General features: G+C 30.5%; 2 protein-coding genes across 2 annotated transcripts; one reads left to right on the forward strand and one right to left on the reverse strand.

Moving 5' to 3' along the window:
• The first annotated feature begins 1,861 nt into the window (after positions 1-1,861).
• On the forward strand, positions 1,862-4,059 carry LOC114264412 (S-adenosyl-L-methionine-dependent methyltransferase). Its single transcript, XM_028205025.2, has one exon. The coding sequence runs from the start codon at positions 2,584-2,586 to the stop codon at positions 3,988-3,990; it is 1,407 nt and encodes a 468-aa protein (XP_028060826.2). The 5' UTR covers positions 1,862-2,583; the 3' UTR covers positions 3,991-4,059.
• A 7,305-nt stretch (positions 4,060-11,364) lies between these two features.
• LOC145814814 (uncharacterized) lies at positions 11,365-15,801 on the reverse strand. Its single transcript, XM_082911753.1, has 8 exons — positions 15,735-15,801; positions 15,546-15,635; positions 14,716-14,999; positions 13,609-14,585; positions 13,404-13,536; positions 12,250-12,398; positions 11,546-11,880; positions 11,365-11,379 (listed from the first exon to the last, which is right to left on the reverse strand). The coding sequence occupies exons 2-8, from the start codon at positions 15,606-15,608 to the stop codon at positions 11,365-11,367; spliced, it is 1,956 nt and encodes a 651-aa protein (XP_082767879.1). The 5' UTR covers positions 15,609-15,635; positions 15,735-15,801.
• Between the last annotated feature and the right edge of the window lie 5,064 nt (positions 15,802-20,865).

Raw genomic sequence — 20,865 nt, forward strand, 5'->3', positions numbered from 1 at the left:
ATTCTTCAACTTTGATTTCGCGAGAGAAGAAAAAAGGTTTGATCTTGTCATCGATGGTCTCCTTATCGGAGTCGGAAACCAAGAAAAGAGGCACTGTTGGGTTGGATTGGGTTGCGTTGGGAGGGAAGGGGAGAGAGAGAGAGAGAGAGAGAGAGAGAGTAGGGTTTGATTTCATTGTTAGGAAGATAGAGAAGGAAGATCTCGTCGTCAATGGTCTCCTTGTTGGAATCGGAGTCGAATACCAAGAAAATAGGCACTTTTGGGTTGGGTTGGGTTGGGAGAGAAGGAGAGAGAGAAGAGAGCGAGAGAAGAAAGAAATAAAAGTTAATGGATGGTGACTCTGGTTTCAAAAAGTAAAAAGAGATATTTTGTAGGGTATTTTTGTCTTTTCACGCTTAATTTAAAGGGTAATATGGTCATTCTGTATAGGTAAGTAACGTCGTTTGTGCAAAATTGACGGATTGGGGGAATTTTGATATTGTCAGTTAAAGTAGGGGAGGTTTCTGTAATTATTGAAACCACAGGGGAGGTCCTTGTATTTGTCAGAAATCTCAGGGGAGGTAAATGCAATTTACCCTACTAATTTTGTCCTTGTAAAAATAAAAGAAATAAAATGATTGAAATTATAAAAATATTATTTTGATAATATAATATAAAATATTTTTTTTTCTTTTATTTCTTACTTATTCAAACAAGAATGAGAGAAATTACAATTATTTCTTTTCTTTTATTTATTATTTATCCAAACAAAAATAAAAAAAATCACAATCATTTACTTTTTTTATTTTATTTTATTTTGTCTTTAATCCTTTCTTTTCTTTTATTTTGTCTTCAATCATTTCCTTTCCTTTCTTTCCTTTCCTTCCTTTTCTTTCCTCTCTTTTAGGTTCTAAACATAGGCCCCGTTTGTTTTCAGAAGTAGAATGGAGGAAATTGATAGTGAGAGAATTAAGTAAAATTGTGTTTGTTTTGATGATAGTTGTTAGTATAGGGGTTGTTAAATTATTTTTATATCAAATAAGTATAAAATAATAAAACAAATAAAAAAATACAAAAATATTAAACATTAATGTTTTAAAAAAAGTGCCCAACATGTAAAAAAATTTTAAATAATAAAAATAAAATAAAAAATTTCTAGAACAAAATAAAACAAATAAAATAATAATTTTTACTTAACAAAAAACACAAAAAATTAAACATTAATGTTTAAAAAAAATGCCCGATATGTAAAAAATAAAATAAAAAATAAATAAAAAATAAATAAAAATAAAAATTTTCTAATCCGCCGGACTATTTTTCTAATACCAAGTCTTGGAGGCCCATCCGAACCCCTTTGGAGAGACCCATCCTAATCCGAAACTTACTATCAATTTCCTTACCATCCCTCAAAATAAATACAATATTATGCTTGGTTACCACTTTTCAAAAACACTTTTCAGAAAATTCTACTTTCTTATTTTTCGTGTTTTTACTGAATTTTTTTAATATTTTGAGCAATTTTTTTAATTTTTAGACATACCTAACATAAATATATCTGAAAAGTAAAAAAAAATTGAAAAAAACCTTTTAAAAATTCACTAAATATCAAAAATACAAAAAAAATACGAGAATTCAGTATATTTTTATATTTTTATGTATTTATTAATTTTTAAAAATATTTTTCATAAATTTTTTACTTTTTAAATACATCTAACTAAGATGCATCTAAAACGATAAAAAAAATGTTTCAAAATTTAAAAATATTAACTAAAAACAAAAAAATCCAAAAATAAAAAATTTAATTCAAAAAATTCAAACCAAACGCACTTAAAATGAATTCCATCCCAAACCAATCCCAATCCTCCTCTACTCTCCAAACAAACTGGCCATATAGTGTAAAAGAAAAGGAGAAGAACCGGTCAATGAAAGTTCAAAATGCGTCCTTAACGCTCGAGGCCAAAAACTAGCCGCAATCCGAGCTGATCTGCTGCGTCATGGGAAACCTAACCCACCATCTCCACCACTCTCCTCACTTTCAACGCTTCACATATTCATTTTCATATTCATATTCATACATATATATATACACACTTATATATAATACTCCAGCGTTAGATTTTCGAGCTGGTTTAGTGTTTCTTCACGAGATTCGCGCCTTTTTCAACCTCTTCAAGTTGTTAATCCCACTTGCGATCTCGAAAATTAGTGGTTTTATGCTTCAACTTCACGATTTTCCAGCTCTAAAGCTAGTATTATGAGCAGTTCAAGCAATGTTTTATCATAGTTTTAAGGGTTTTGAATACCCAATTTGCAGCTTTTAAGTTATCAGATTTGAAGCAGTTGGTTTTGAGCTGAATCAGAGGCTAATCAATCTTGGAGTTTCCGATCGAGATCAATGCATTTACCATCTGGGTAAGCTTCAAATCCTCTTGTGAATCTTCACACTTGTTGTATTCATCATGAACTTCAATGTTGTACAATTGTGGTGGTTGAGATTTTTTTTGTCAATAATCTAACAAAACCCATATGAATTTTACTTTGATTATGTTGAAATCTTATGTGGGTTTGAAAAATTGAAAATTGTGTAAATTTTAGTTATCAATTATGAGGAGACCAAGTATTCCAAAGTTTAGATTGGGGAGGTTAATGGGTTTGCTTCAGTTAGTGTTGGGAGGGCTTGTTGTAATTGTTAGCTGTTTGAGTCTCTTTAGATTCTATTCTGCTGGTTTTTTCTATCACAATGAAGATATATGCCGCCATTTCTATGGCGTCAAGGACGTTTACGATGGTTTTGATATAAGAGCGTTGTCTGCTCGGGTTGGGGAAGTACTTGATAAGATGGAGAGCTTGCAAGACAAGCTCGAATCGACTGTGCAACAGATGGAAAAGAACAAAAATGTCATGGATAGTGCTAGCATTTCAAGAGCAGAGTACAAGAAATTTCTAGAAGAGGAGGTGATTCGACCTCTTTATAGTGCTCACATTGCACTTAGACAGATTAGGCTGCCCAAAATTGAAGGGATTAGAAACATGACGATTAAGGAGGAACCTTTGATTAATAATTTTGTGATTGAGGAGATTCGGAAGTATATAACCCCCAAAGAGAATAGAAATGGGAAGATGAATATATATGGAACGAAGAGGGTATACAACACAATAGGGCATGCGTGTGTGTTGATGAAGAAAGAATTGGAAGAGTACATGGATTACGACCTTGGATCTTACTGTAAAGATGATTGGAATCTTGCTCAGAAGCTTATGATTAATGGGTGCGATCCGTTGCCCCGAAGGCGGTGCTTGACAAGGGCCTCTAAACTCTACCAGAAGCCTTACTCAATCAACGAGTCCCTATGGAAGCTTCCGGAAGGAAGAAATGTTCGGTGGAGCAATTATCAGTGCAGGAACTTTGCGTGCTTGTCGAGTAAGAACCCTAAGAGGGGTTATTCCAAGTGCATTGGATGTTTTGAAATGGAGAAGGAAACGCTTAAATGGGTGACTAATGCTACTCTACCCATAGATTTCATGATCAAGGATGTTTTGGCCATTAAGCCTGGGGAGATGAGGATAGGGCTTGATTTTGGTATTGGAACGGGGACATTTGCTGCTCGGATGAGAGAACAAAATGTTACGATCGTCTCAACTGCTCTAAACATAGGGGCTCCTTTCAGTGAGACAATTGCACTTAGAGGTTTGATTCCTCTGTATATGACTTTGAATCAACGTCTGCCATTCTTTGATAACACAATGGACTTGATCCATACGACTGGGTTCATGGACAGTTGGATTGACCTGCAATTGATGGATTTTATCTTATTTGATTGGGATCGGGTTTTGAGGCCAGGGGGGTTGCTATGGGTTGATCGCTTCTTCTGTAACAGGAAGGATCTTGATGATTACATGTACATGTTTCTGCAATTCAGATACAAGAAACACAAATGGGCTATTTCTCCAAAATCCAAGGATGAAGTTTTTCTTTCTGCATTGTTGGAGAAACCTCCTAGATCTTTATGATCACATTATGTGGCTTGCTTTCTTGAATGTTATTTAACAATTTATAAATATACTCGTTTGATTTTATCATGTTTCTTCCATGTTTCCTTCCTCTATGTTACAATTCCTGTTTTTGTGTGGGTGTGTGTGCGCATGCGCGCGTGTGAATTAACTGATACTCTTTTGACTATAATTTAAAATAATGTGGGTTGGGTAAAAAGCTCAGGAATGACGGTTTAGATGAGCAGCAAGCACAGAGGGAGCTTATTGATTGAATGTTATCCTAGGATGGTAAATTTGGTGAAGTTGGGCTTAGATACATTATTATCCGTTCATATTGTGTTTTCCTTTGGTTGAACAAATCTGGAGTAAGCTGGTTGGTATATGATGAAAAATTGGCTACATAAAAGGAGAGTTATTTACCCAACCCAACTTTTTTATTTTTTTAAAAAAAATGAGTCATGCCTTGTTTTGAACTTATTTGTCATACTTGGGGTGTTTCTTGAAGTGTTTCAAAATGTAATTTTGAAGAGTTTTGCAATATACTAATTGAAATTGTATTTTCAAAATATGACTTTTAGTTTAAAGTCATGTCATAAATACAACAAGAATTTGTGAAATAAGTTAAAAAAATGTTTGAGTTTGGGAAATATATTTTAGAATCAAATGAGTCTGGTAAAACACTCTTCACATTCATCTATTTGTGGAAAAGATTGTTCTTGTCCTTCATTTTAACCTATACAATTTGCAACTTGTAAGCTTGGTGAATTTTAAAAATTAGTTTATAGGCTAGGTCGCAGAGGTTTTTTAAGACATCCTTTTGCTACTTGATTCTTGAATTAAAGCACTACAGATTGTTCATTGCTGAGAGAATCACTTTGTTTCTTCATGGAATTGCACATGACTCATATGCCTCAAACAATTAAGTTTACCTTTAAGATTGAGTTTTTGACTTGAAATGACCAATTACAAGTTTATCTATGTACTTCTTTCAATTCAAAATCGAAGATATGCATTTCTAAAAACCATGGTTATGCTATTAATTTCTGTGACATCACTTTTCTTCAAAGGCCATTCTTAGAGAAGAGAAAAACTGCTCTCTCACTCTCTGGACTGGATTCAAATTGATGTGCATTGTTATTTATTGGGTTTTGTTTTATTTTGCATGATGTTAATAGCTAGATTTAGGGATTCTTTGTTGCAGTTTATTTGAGTTGTTTATACACATATATATATATATATATATATATTTTTTTTTTTTGGAGTCTTGCGCCATACTGTTTGATATAATTTGTTGTCAACAAAGTCAGCTTAATTAAGCTGAAAAACTAATTTATGGAAGTTAGGTGAGGTGTCCTTTTGACTTTTATTTTTGTATTATCAGTTTTTATCTTATAATTGACTGCGCCGACTGTCACCTTACTTCATGTGAAAAAATATAGATAAATTTTCATTCTTAAGGTGGCCCTAAACTCCTCAGATTTAAGATTTATAGTAGGGACACCTACAAACAAGAGTAAAGAGAAACCAAATCCTTTGTTATTTTCTCTGTTTTTCCTTAACAAATTAACCATAAAAGAAAAGGAAAGGTTGTCACAAAATATTCAAAACTTCATGTCATTTTTGCCCCAATAATGTTTGGGACATTAACAAAAGGTACCAAAAATATACTAAATGGGTTTTAGGCCAAGTAATGAGACCCATTGTTCTTTTTTTTTCTTTCATTTCTTTTCTTTGATCTATTTTTCTCAGAATACATTGTTGGTGTATCTAGCACTTTGATTGATTTTCAAAATTTGTTTCGTGTTTTATGCTTTCCCCCCCCCCCCCCTAAAAAAGATAAAAACCAGTTTGGGAAAAAAAAAATGAAAACCTCTCATCAATAATTTAAAAAAATTTAAAAGCATTTTTTTTGGGGTTTAAAAACTTAACCAAACTTTTTTCCCAACCTAGTTATAGTTTTTATGGAGTGGGCCATTTATTTGTTTATTCTTAGTCCATTATGAATAATCGAGCAAAACACTAAAAATAAAATCCACTGTTAAAAAAAAAAAAAAAAAAAAATTCACTGCCAATTTGGATGCTAGAAATGAAGGATTATCAAAGGTTTTTGAGAATTTTTTTATTTCTTCATGTTATGAGTGAAATTTATACTAATACTTGTTAATAGGCTTTTTTTTTTTCATAATTTAAATAAAGTAATTTTTTTTTTTTATGCATTTGGCAAATGCTAGAAAATTGTTTTCTTGTTACTGGGAATCTTTGGGTGGAGTTTTATTTTTTTGAAAAATGCTTGGGAGCACTAATTAGTGCTCCCACTAATTAGGTGGCAGTGGGTCCCGCCATTAATGATGTGATGTTTTGGTCTTGGAGTTGTATTTTTTTATTTTTTTTTTACTTTTTTAATGCATTAGTGCTATTAGTGGTGATATTTTTAGTGGGATGAATCATTGTTGTATTTTTTTTAGTAACCTTTTTTACTTTTTATAAAATTTTGTTTACATCAGATCCATCTAAACTAAAAAAACTTGAAAAGTAAAAATAATAATAATAATAATAATTTAAAAAGAACTCAATAAAGATAAAAAATGTTAAAAAAAAGTGACTTTTTTCACCTTGCTAAACAAGGCCTTAATGCTTATCTTCTTCATTAACCTTTGTACCTTTTTTTAAATTTTTTATTTATAGCATATTGCCTATGTACCATTATATTATTCAGAATTTATATCTATTCCAATAATTACCCGTGTTTCGTATTGAAATCTTTAATCTATCTATCTATACTATATATATAATCAAATGTAGTTATTTTGTCAAAAACCTCTAAATATTTATTCTTAAATTTTTAGAATTTTAAAACACTCTCTTTCCTACGTGGCAACCTTCTTTGATTGTTTTTCATGTTTTCTATTTTTCTTTATTTTTTATTTGTTTGATTAATTAAAATTAAAATTAATTTCATTACTTGTGGATAAGATTTGAATTTCAAAATTCTTCCATATAGATAAACATATAAAAACTGAAAATTAATTACCAAATGTAGTTGTTTTGTCAAAAGCCTCCAAATATTTATTCCTAAATTCTCATAATTTTAAAACACTCTCTTTCTTAAGTGGCAACCTTCTTTGATTGCCTTTCATGTTTTCTATTTTCTTCATTTTTTATTTATTTGATTAATTAAAATTAAAATTAATTTCATTACTTGTGGATAAAGATTTAAATTTTAAAATTCCTCCATATAGATAAACATATAAAAACTGAAAATTAATTTTATAATCTACAGATAAAGATAAAAAATAAACAATTAATTTAAAAAAATTAATTTCATAACTTATAAATAATTTAAAATTTCTTCCCGTGTTTCGTATTGAAATCTTTAATTACTATATCTCTATACTATTATAAAGTGAACAGGAACTTTGGTATCCTGAAGCTTTACTCTCCTCATGCCATGTGGCAGTATTTTTTATTTTTTAAAAAAAAGTTAAACAAAGAGATGGGCAAGGCTTGAACCCATGACCATGGGTTTAAGTACGAGGACTCATACCACTTAAGCTAAGTACACATTACAATATTAATTTCATTATTATTTTTTTTTATTTCTACTTATTTAAATTGCACACACATCTTGTGTGCCACCCACTAGTATATATATATATATACACATGTGTGTGTGTGAAAAAAAAATAGACCAACGAAGAGATGAACAATATTGCGTGAATTTGCAAATATAGAAGACCGTTAGTACCTCGTAGGCCTATGTCGAGCGGGCATTCCAATGCCTAAGCCCTACTTTACTGAATATTTAGCCTCCGTTTGGGAAGTAGGTTGGTTTTTTGGCTTTTTAGCTTTTTGACTATTTTAGCCTGGTTTGGGAATGGCTTTTTGGCTTTTTGGCTTTTTTGACTTTTTTTGTGAGAGAGAATTGTAATGATTATGGGTTGGATTTGATGTTTTGTTTTTTGTGGCTAAAATAGCCTATTTTGTTTTTTGTGGCTATTTTAGCCAAAAAAGCCTGGGCTTTTTCTTGCCAAACGGAGCATTAAGGCCATGTTTGATTAGGTAGATTAGAGTATGAGATTGAAATTATTAATTCGTAGATCTAATTATCTTATGTTTGTTTTAACATTTTGGTTTAGAATTATTAAATCAATGGATAATTAATCCAATAAATTTATAAGATTATTAGTAATGAGATAGGGGTGAGATTATTAATCCAATGATATTAATCCAATTGGATAGTGAATATCATACTGATTTAATAGGATTATTAATACTTCACTATTAATTTTGTAAATCAAATATGACCTAAGTGTATTATTATGTAACTCATTGTATTCAAGTGTTAATTTTTATAAAGTATGAATGTCTCCACTAGAATAACCAACTAAAATTGTAGCATTAGTTGTGGGGTAGTGACTCTTTATTTGGACGTCATGAGCCTTATCAAGATATTTTAGTGGGATACCTTGTTAAGATGCAATGTTATTCTCTTCACCATAATAGCCGTTTTGAATGACTTAGGGTTGTTTTAGAAAGTTGATTAAAAATTAATTTTTTAATTTTTTTTTTGATTTTTTTGAAAAAACATGTAAAAAATAAAAAAATGATATGACTCAAAAAATGTTAAAGGTCAAAAAGTGATTTTTTACTATCTTCTCGAGAGAAGCCTTAATATAAAATGATGCCATATGTCCATGATGAGTCCTATATAACTTTTGCACTAATTTTTGCTCTCACAATATACTCCAGTTTTTAAAGATGATCGTTATTGTTTTTTTTATGAAAATAAAGTTGGCTTTGGTTACTATTAAAAGAAAAACTTTAACAATACTAGTGAGAAACATTGAAATAAACTGTGTCCAAATTAATTTTTCTATTGACAAATTGCTATCTATATTAGTGATTGGTATACGTAATGCATGTGTAATTCAAATAAATAAAAACAAAACAAAATATTTACTAGGATAAATTGCGATGATAGTTCCTGTACTTTGGTCATTGTGCCATTTTAGTCCTTATAATTTATTAACTCGATTTTGACCATGAATTTATGATTTTGTTTCAATTTAATTCAATTGATTATAATTCTTAACATTTTTTTTATGAAAAACACGTACATACGTGTCATATGTCATATTTTTAAAGATAAAATTATAAATTTACTCAATTCAGTGAATTAATTTCAACCAATTTAGTGATAATTTTCTTAAAAAATATTAAAAATATTATTAATTGGATCAAATTGACACAATATAAAAAATTAGGGATCAAAATTGAGCTAATTGAAAGTATAAAGTCCAAATGACACAAGAGGTAAAATATAGAGACTGCCGGTATAATTTTTCTTATTTATTACATATTGTATGCTACTTAAATAGTAAGAGTTTTTTTTATTACACTCATGATCCTAAGTTCTAGCTCCTACTCTTCTCTCTCTCTCTCTCTCTCTCTCTCTATATATATATATATACTAGCGTATGTCCGTGCCTAAAGGCACGGTGTAAATAATTTTAAAATTAAAATACAGTTATAATTTATACGTATTATGTTGAAATTTATACAGTTTATGTCATTTTTTGATAAAGATACTGAAAAAATATATTGAAATATTTTGCTTGTATTACACGCTCTACAAAAATCAAATAAAATGACAACTCTCCTTAATCTTAATGCAAATTAAGAAACAAACATTTAAGATTTAAAGTTATATTGCATATCAAAATATAAAAGGCAGTAAAAAAAAGTGTAAACACTGAACAAAAAATAGAAATAAAGTTATACTGTCATACACCAAAAGAGTAGGTTAAAACTTTACAAAAAGTGGGTTAAAGCTTTACAAAAGATGTGTCACTAACATGTCATACACAAAAAATTATATTGTCATACACCAAAAATATGTATGCTTTACAAAAGATGTGTCAATAACATGTCTTCAAATATGCGTTTGCCCAAACTTCCTCCTCATTACTTTCCAAAAAGTCTTTGTATCAACTTTTATGTATCCCCAATGAGGAATATGCACAACAATCTGGTAATTTGTGGAAACAAAAAAAATATAGATTAGTACATGTGTTGGAAATATACATGTCAAAATATTTTCAGATTGAAATTACCTTATTACATCCCCATCGAAGCAAGGTAGTCGTATTTCTCCTTTTAAGCTCCATAGATTTTTCGGTCCAATCCTACAAAAGTCCAAATTTCAAATTATTATTAAATTGAAATTTTTTAAAAAGTTATATAATCAACAGAAATAAATCTACGTGGTTACCTTCTAATAAAACGTCATTTAATCTGCATAGAGTACTACAGCAACACTTCAGGATAAACAATATTTGTAGTAGAATCCAAATTATCTTTAGGAGGGAGAATACTTATACGATCAAATGATGTACATCTAGACAATGCCACATATAATTGCCCATGGCTAAACACTGGTATACGCAAATCAACCCCAACAAATTTCACAGATTGTCCTTGAGATTTATTAATGGTCAAGGCATATGCCAATCGGACTGGAAATTGACGTCTTGTCATTTGGAAAGGCATTTCTGAAGAAGATGGTGTCAAAGATATCCTTGGTATGAATGCCAAATTGCCAAACTTTTCTCCAGTTAAAATTTGAGCTTCAATTATGCGAGTGCCGCACCTAGTAACCATCAATCTTGTACCATTACATAGTCCATCTTTCGGTGCAATGTTTCTCAACAATATTATAGGACAACCCACTTTCAACTCTAACTTAAAAGTTGGCAACCCAGGAGGATCCAATGAATTTAAATATTCATTAGGATATCTATTTGTAATGGTAGGATCAATTTCACTATCTTCAGACATTTTATCTGCTGCAAGATAAGTATATAATCTCCCTGGAAAGATATTCAACGCAGTAGTATTAATGTCACTGACATCATCGTTACGCGCAGATAGAATTGTGCGTTCAGTTAAAAATGTTGGGGTTGACGTCTCTATCATATTCAATTGTGGATAAACTGTAGAGAGTAATTCATTCAAATCTTGACATTTGTGTATTGTTGATGGAAGGTTAACGATTTCTTGAGGATTGGTCCCAATCTAAAAAAAAGTGAAATCAATAAAAGAGTAAGTGTAAACACAATTTATTAATTTAAAATCTATATAATACAGGTTAAAGTAGTGTTACCTCCATCAAGAAATTTGCAAAATTAGCATTTTCATGGCCTTCATGATTCAAGCGCATATTCAAATCCAAAGTCAAGATATATATATGCTTCCATAGAACAGAGTGTCTTAATGATGCATTCACAATTTGCTCACGAACTCCTTTGGGTATAACTGGTAAGATTTGTCGAAAGTCTCCTCCAAGAACAACAGTAATACCCCCAAATGGCTTTTCACTATCACAAATGTCCCTCAATGTACGATCAACTGCCTCAACACAATGTCTATGTTGCATAGGAACTTTATCCCAAATTATGAGTTTTGTTTCTCTAAATAACTCAGCTTGTAATGATTGTTTGCTAAACCCACAAAGTGAATTTTCCAAGACATCTAACGGAATGGAAAATGTTGAATGTGCAGTGCGACCTCCTACCAGTAACAGTGATGCAATTCCAGACGAAGCCACAGTAACAACGATATGCCCAAGGCTACGACATTTTAATGCAATCGTATTGTATAGAAATGTTTTCCCTGTTCCTGCACCCCCATTCAGAAAGAAAACAGTTCCTTTATTTTGAAAAACTGAAGAAGTGATTATATTATAAGCATTCCGCTGTCCATTATTGAGACAATCAATAGTAATTTGTGGATCTGCATGTTCTGCCTCACTCTGCAGTTGTTGATGTTCAACTATTAATCGATTACCAACTACTGCACTCCAATTTGCAGTAGGTTGTGGCATGGGTGGGAAGTCAATTAAACTTTTGCCTGATTCATGAAGCATTTGATTCAAAAGATGGAGACCATAATCTTCAATTTGAGCCTCAGTTGGTTTAGAAATGACAAACAATGTACAAATCTTATGTGCAAGATCATCACATATATGCGTTGAAAATTGATTCCATAATGCATATAGATTTAGTGGAGAGCACTGGGTGAGAATAATACTAAACAATCTTCTCAATTGATACCCAGTTTTTATGACTACAGCCTCTTTCAAGCATTGTATCCATTCTTCATCATCTTCTAAAAGCCCCCTTGCAATACATGCTAATTTAAATGTATCATGCACAACATTATCGACTGTGCGTAAAGACTGAAACGACTTTGGTCCTTTGACAACGGTTAGTAACAAACGTAGATAAAATCTTTCACCACAATTAGGGCTAGCAAAGTACATTCTACCAATTGCATATCCCCTTTCTCTTGATTTCCATCTCTTTTCTGACTTGAGCCAGACAAAATGTTGTGGAAATTCTTGATAAGTGAATGGACATTCATCTTCACTGGCAGCACAATATGCAAAGAAGCCAGTAAGAGTTGACATTTGTTGACCAGCTCTAGATTGAATCGTTTGTAATGACTCTTCTGGGTTAAAAACAACACGATGCATTCCAGGTAAATGAAGTGCCAATCGTACAACTGTTGGCATCTCTGCATGCAAAGGATGACCAAATATTCGCCAAGCAGCTTCTGGAGGTCCAATATACCTTGCATCGAGATATTGTTGAATCTCATTTATCATTCCTAACACCATCGTTGTACGATCATAACCCTTATAAATGTACTTATGTATATACTTGACACATCTCATTCCGGCACAAACTTCCACATTTATATGACAGTTGAAAAGTTTTGAAAGATATGCATTGTATGGTACGACATCCCTGTTATCAACTTCTTGCCCTCTTACAGTATGTACTTGACCATTATTGCGACGACGATAGATAGGGTATCCATCTTGATCCATAGTTGTTGTTTCTGTGAAAGCTCGAGGGTATCTCTTAGTGCATCTACCATTTTCCATACATGGTGCTTGCGGATTTCGAGCACCACATGGTCCATGTACCATACAACATTTGATAGTTTCAAAAAGCATTGGGTCGTCTTTTGGGTCTGGAAATTCTGCACACACCAATTTGTCTACTTGAGCACATGTCCGAATTTTGTCTGGGCCCTTGAGAAATAAAAGTGCATGCATATGAGGGAGGCCTCGTTTTTGAAATTCAATTGTAAAAACATGTGCAACTTTATTTCCAAACACTTTATTTGTTTCTATCTCCTTCATCAAACATTTTCTCTTCAACTCAAAAACACGGGCAATTAAATCAGGACGATCAATAGGTTTTTGATATGGTAATAATGCTGAAGTAATTTCTGGCCAATTGGGATTTGCAGTCATGGTAAGAAAAATATCTGGGTGTTGGTTGTATCGTGTGATAGCCATTGAATCTTGAAAGATTTCAAACATATGTCTAGGACTACCAGTAAATGAAGATGGCAAAACAAACCTTTGACCAATTTGTCCAGGTCGCACATAATCTGGATCCATATCTGACAACTCTTGGTAAAGCTCAGCCCGAAGTTTCCCTTGATTAAGCTTGTAGTATGTCAATCGATTTTGCTCAGTTGCAGCCCAAGCATCTACCAAAAACTCTTGAAATAGTTTCCCACCTCTCAAAATTGTTGAATACTCTGTGGGTCGTTCAAACAAACGATAACTATAAAAATTCATTTGAGTAAGTCGATCAATTGAAGGTCGATCATACTGAACATTCCACAATTTCAACTTAGGTTCCCATCCAAGCTCACCATATGGAAATAATAGAACATAATGTAATGGCAAGTATGCTGGGTGACATTCATTAATTTGCATCAACTCATTATTTCCTCGGAAATGTAAAATAATATCTCTCATTCCATTTACCTCTGTTCCATCACCTGGTATTACAATTGCAATCTCATCTGTAGTTGGTAGGTTATACCGACGTCGATCAGTTGTTGAACTGTAATGAAGATGAGCAGGTAGATTGTGTCCTGCCGAGTCTAATTGATGTAAAATGGCATGAGCCTGGCGATATTTATCTACAAATGCATTGACTTGCAACAAACTATCCTGAATAGCTTTGAGAACATCCCTTCTCAAGTTAGGATTTCTACGATTACGAATTTCTAAAGCTGAATAAGGGTCATAGATATACAGCTGAGCATAACTCGCATCCTGCCCTGGTTGTGGTTGTAGTGATCCTGTTCGATGTCGCAATTCCCCATGAATTGTGAATGATGTGGGGCCCCTTCCACTGAGTACTCTAGGATCCAATGTAGCACCAAGACTCGTAAAAGCATTGGCTGCATTGTACACTCGAGTATAACTTCGAAAGGATTTTGATTGATCATTATTCCCATCATACAATGCCTGAAGTGGTGGAGGGGGTGTAATAAGTAAAGGTAGCCTAATCTTCCCTTCCAAACAGCAAGTTCCGAATAAGGGACGCTTTATAGATGATTTTGTCAATTTTTCATCCATCCAATGTAAGGCTGAACAATAAGGACATAATACATCCATCTTGCCAAGATAATGGCGGCAAGAATCTTTGTGTGCCCGGGCGCCAATTGATATACTCGTAGGTAGATCTTCTAATTCATCATCAGTACATAGATCTTGTTGAAGAAATCGATTTATAGGAGTAGACCTACAAATATTTGTGTATAAATAAAATTCTGTAAAACAAAACGATATGAGTAAAAGTATGTATTGAAGATGTGAGGATCTGAAGATGTGCTTGAAGAAATCGATTTATAGGAGTAGACACAGTAATTTACCGATTCCTTTGTGAATTTGAAGATGTGCTTGGCATAGAAAACGAACATGTCTGATGATAGGTAACCATTGTTCGTTTTTGTGCCGACTGAGAATCTTCAGTTATTGTTTCCCACTCCAAGTGAGTGCGATCGCGACGAATTGGTGTTAAAGAACGTTGTCTTATTTGAACACATTCTTCTAATCCCTCTTGCTCTCGTTGCAAGCATTGAAATTCAATTTTTTCACGCTCTCGCCGTGCCCGTTGGGCCAATGCAGCTTTTGATATTATATTATCATTTTGTGCCTAAAAAGAAAATATTTTATCATTGAAGCAAACAATGTGAATATTTTGTGTTTAAAATGAAACTATCTTCTTATTTCTTCCCTTTCTCTTAATTTTGTTTTATATTTTATTTGTTTTATACCTTTAATAGTGTTATCTTTATTTCTTTTTTTCTTATTTCTTCCCTTTCTATCTTCTTATTTCTTCACTTTCCCTTTCCCTTTCTTTGTTTTCTATTTTATATATTAAATAAGAATTAAAAACCTATCTTATTTAGTTTCTCCTTTCCTTATATATTTTTTCTTTATTTCTTCGTTTCTTTTTTCCTATTCTCTTTATATAAGTAGCAACTTATGGATGGTACATTATAAATGCACATGTATCCATGCAAAATAAGAATAAATAAATTTGAAAAATACATACAAATAATAGCAAGTTACAGGAAAAAATATTACAATCATTCTACAAAAACAACATAAAACAATAAATTCATTTTACACACTCATATATTTTAACTATCAAAATTTTGATTAGTTTTGCATCATATTTTTAAAAAAGAATATATACCACTTGACATGCATTTGTCATTCTCTTGCCGGAAGGAGCCATCTTTTCTTTTCCTTTAGACATTGGGTTGACCTTTTCTTTATCTTTTGCCTAACAAATATAAATAAAATATTGAAAAGATTAAAAAAAATCTTATATAATCTTATATAAATAAAATACATACAATGTTTGACTTGATTTTGTACTTACCGCACGAACACGGATAACATTAAGGTCGTGCTCATCACGGATGACCACACCAACATTTCTACATGGAGTTGTAAGAGGAGGCCTACAGAAATAGATTGTGAACAAATTAAAATCTATATAATAAAGTGGTAATAGTAAGAGTAAAAAATTCAAAATTGTCTTGGGTAAAAGATTCTTTTTCTTTTTACCAATTTGGTGTTAAAGAAGGTTGTCTTGGGTTAATACATTCCTTCGATCTTTCTCTTTCTCGTTCTCGTCGCAAGCGTTGTCCCAATTGGTATGCAGAACATGGCTTTTGATTTTTTTCACGTTCTCGCCGTGCACGTTGGGCCAATGTAGCTTTTGATAACACATTCTCATTGTGTGCCTAAAATGAGAATATTATATAAGAATGTGCATAAAATGTGAAGATTAACTAACTTGCTTCCCTTTCATCATGTAATTTTTCTTCCTTTTAACTAACTTTTCCTCTTCACTCGGTTAAGTTGTTAGTCATATAAGAACCAATGCATGTATTTATGAAATTTAAAAAGGAAGGGAAAAATAATTTGAAAACACAAAACTGCAAACTCACTATGCACGCACTTATTGATTTTAAGACACTACCCATCTCTTTACAAAATGTACATTGAAAAGGTAAATATTAAATCATTGGGTACGTAAAATGTGAATATTAGCATGTAATGTCTTGTACTTTCCTTTTCTCTCTTCTTGTTGTTTCTGTTGTATTAAAATGTATTTTTGTCTTTTTCTTCTTTCCTTAAGAACTTCTTATAAGAAAAATAAAAATTAAAAAAAAATTATATTATGTAGTTTCCTTTTCATCACATAATTGTTCTTTCTTCTTATTTTCCTTTTTCGTTTTCTTGTATTTTATTTTTATTATGCTATGTTGTAGATGCAACATATTGTCTCAATGCAACATATTTTTATCATACAAATAGACAAACATATTAAAAATTCAAATTAATGTTTATACAAATGCATTAGCATGTTGTACAAATGCTTACTTTAACATGCTTCAGAAAAACATTTCATATTCAATAAAAAGAATTGAATAAATTTTTGAAAAAGAAACTTTTGAAAAATGTACATAAAAAATAGTATATGACACTATGCAATTCCTAAAAAAATTTATATAATATTCGAAAAAGAAACTTTTAAAAATTGTTGAGAAACCATACCATGGGAATAGCATTTTCCTTTCCTTTGCCATAAGGAATAGCTTTTTTTGTTTCCTTTGATATCGCCTTATCTTTTTCCTTTGCCTTTGCCTGTAAAAAATAAGTAGAATATATTTATAAATTATTTTTAAAATGATAAGAAAATACATGTCCAATGTTGAAGCGACTTTTAGGCTTACCTCATGAATGCGAATAGTATTAAGGTCACGCTCATCGCGAATAACAACATTAACATTTCTTTCTTTAAGAAATCGAACCTATACATACAAAAATTTTAGAATGATAAATAAAACTTTATACACATAAATAAGAAAATTAGTAAGGGGAGGTGATATTACGGTTCGGTGTAAGTCCCCATCCACCTATAAAGTATGAGGAAAAAAAATAATTAGAATAGTGATATTGTCCATAACTGTTGTACTTAAATTTATAAGAGAGGTACTTAAATTTATATGAAGAGAAAAAAGAAGAAAAAAAACTTACTTGACCAAAAATAGTGATATTGTTCATAACTGTTGTACTTCAGCCTAAAAATGTTTGGTTATATAATTTTAGACACAAAGAAACAAAAAAATAGCAATAATAAAATTAGCAATTAGCAAAAAATTGGAAATGAAATGTTATTTAAATAAAATTCAAATAACATTTAAAATGAAATGTTATTTAAAATTCGAATAATAAAATTCAAAATTTTATTTAAATAAATAACTACCAGGAATAGAAAATACTTAACGGGTTACAATCAAGAGGAAAAGAAATAAATAAAAATATAAACTTCTAAGAAAAAGAAAAAGGTCAACAGATATCAGAGGCACGTGCCTTCTCTGTTTAGAATGGTACAATTTTTTTTTTTAAATTTTTTATAACAAAATGTTAAATACATTTTATTGGATTAAGTTAAATACTCGGTGAATTTGATTAAAAACAAAACGGATTATGTTAAATACTTGCGTTAAGTTAAATACTTGTAAGTTTAATACATTTTTTTTCATGAAGACAACTAAAGTAATACGCACACATATAAGGATTGACCAGAATTTTTAAAATACAACATAGAATATTATATTCCCTTTAAAAATAAAAATAAATAAACTCTCTTCCCATATTACGCATAAATGTTAAAATGCCAAGTCTTTCATATTTTTCTTTTAATTAGGAACTGTTGATATTCACAAAATAATTAAATGAAAAATATTTATCATCTGTACATTAGAATCACACAGCAAATAAATATTACATTTGAATGTTAAATAAATTGTTCTGAGTGTTAGTTTAATTTTTTTGTTGCAGGAAGATCAACTAAATAAATCACCCTTACTTTCTTTTTAAATAGCTCCAAACAAACAGTCCCTTCCCTCTCCCACTCTGTCTCTCTACATTCTTTGCGAAACCCATAATCAAACTCACATTTTCTGAGTCAACCCAGCATTTAGAATAGATGTTTTTTAACAATCACATTAAAATTAAAATGATAAATTAAAACTCGAGCACAATAATTGTCCGAATTTGAACTTTTCTCTTTCTTAACTGACTTCAATTTTATAGAGATGAAATTAAAACCAAAATTAAAACCCATTATAATCATAAATATTTTGAAGTTCACCATTTATGATTTGGAAAGTCCAAACATAAATTTATGCCAAAAAAAAAATTCACCACATAAGAAAGCCATTTTATAAGCAATAATGAATAATTATTTCATCAAGCAACTAAAGTAATACACACATATGCATTGACCTGAATTTTTGAAATGCAACATATAATATTATACTCCCTTAAAAATGTGAAAAAAAAGGAACATAAATCTCTTGCCATATTACACATAAATGTTAAAATGCCAAGTCTTTCAAAAAAAAAAAAAATTAAATGAAAAAAAAACAATCACTTTCTTTTTAGAATCACACAACAAATATATTATATTTGAATGGTACAATTTTTATTTTTATTTTTTTATAATAAAATGTTGAATACATTTTTGTGGGTTAAGTTAAATACTTGGTGAATTTGATTCAAAGCAAAACAAATAATGTTAAATACTTGTGTTAAGTTAAATACTTGTAAGTTTAATACATTTTTTTTCATAAAGACAACTAAAGTAATATACACATATATACATTCAACAGATTTTTTTGAAATACAACATAGAATACTATACTCCTTTAAAAAGGTGCCAAAAAAAGAAAAAAGAAAACATAAACTCTCTTGCCATATTACACATAAATGTTAAAATGCCAAGTCTTTGAAATTTTTCTTTTAATTAGGAGCTCTAGATATTAAAAAAAATTATGAAAAATATTTATCATCCTTTAAAAAGGTGCCAATATTTATTATCTTGCATACATGTGTGACCCACTAAATCATGGTTGATTGCATCTATTTTTGAAAAATAAAATTGAGCATGTAGAGTTCTTCAACTGAGCATTCCAGTGATTAGTGATGTGCTTGATGGTTTAGTAAGTTAAATAGAAATGAATAATGCCTTTTTGTCAAACAATCCTATGGGCGCCTAAGCCTAGGTTTTTATTTTGGAAGGAATAAATAAATAAAAGGGAGAATAGAAGCCCATATTACATCAAAAGATATCATCACATAACTAAGTAAAGGAGTCAGGACAACCAAACCATGATGGTTACGATTAGTAAATTACTTAACTTACTCTCTCTCTCTCTCTCTCTCTCTCTCTCTCTCTATGTTCATCAAATTTGAGTAAAAATTTGATTAAAAGTTTGATCTGATACGAATACTCCAATCGTTGCTCTCATGGTCTTCTTCAAATCTTTTCAAAAAAATTCCAAACTTATCCTAAAAACCATCTCCTATCTATACTATTTTTTATGAAAGAAAACCATCTCCTATCCATACTCTATTTTAAAATTTTATCAGAAAAGATTAAAAATATTATTATTGGAGATTTGGTAAAAATTTTGTTCATCCTTGATTTAGTGAAAATTTTGGATCTATTACGTTTTTCTTGTGTATAATAGCCAAATAATTTTGAGACCAACCTTATGTGTAAGGACCAAATTTGTGCTTAATAGTTCAAATAATTGACAGTAATTCTTTGATGAAAAAATAATTTCTGCTTAATGTTTTTTTTGATTAAAAAAATTGGCAATAATTCTAATTAAAAATGTTTAATAGTTCTGAGAGAAATTTGGTGATGAGAGACATTTCCTCAATGTTTAATAGTTCTGAGAGAAATTTGGTTCACAATAATTCTGGTTAATGTTTAATCAAAATTGATAGAAATTTGGTTGACATGATGTTTTTTAAATAATTGACAAACCAACTATTATACACAGTTGACAGTAAACACAATGTGTATAACCTTATTTTTTTTTTTTTAATAGCAAACCAATTTCTGTTTAATGTTTTTTTTTATTAAAAAAATTGACAATAATTCTGATTAAAAATTGACAGAAATTTGGTGATGAGAGACACATTTCCTCAATGTTTAATAGTTATGACAGAAGGCACTATGTTTAATCAAAATCGACAGAAGGCACGATGTAAATAATTTTAAGATTAAAAATATATTATTTTTTTTTTCTTAAATAACTTGTAACATTTTTGCTTGTATTACATGATCTACAAAACTCAAATAAATAACAACTCTTCCTAATGTTAATGCAAATTAAGAAATAAACATATAAGATTTTTAATGTTCACCAATACTGCAAATCAAAATATAAGAGCAAGTAAAAAAAAAATTGTAAACCCTGACAGAATAATTTCTTAGTCGATGATTAAGTAAACCCTAAAAAAAATTGTAAACACCTAATAATTTCTTTGTTGATGATTAAGTAAACAAACAAACCAAATTTTTTAAAATTGAATTTATGCACAATTTGTATATACAGAATCTTTTTATATAATTTACCTAATATTAAAAAATCCAAGACACTTAGATTCACAGATTCACATGATTTGTGAAGATCATCTATTTT

This window comes from Camellia sinensis, chromosome 2 (genome assembly GCF_055761805.1).
Source record: "Camellia sinensis isolate YWXY chromosome 2, ASM5576180v1, whole genome shotgun sequence".
In the NCBI taxonomy this organism is placed as follows: Eukaryota; Viridiplantae; Streptophyta; class Magnoliopsida; order Ericales; family Theaceae; genus Camellia; species Camellia sinensis.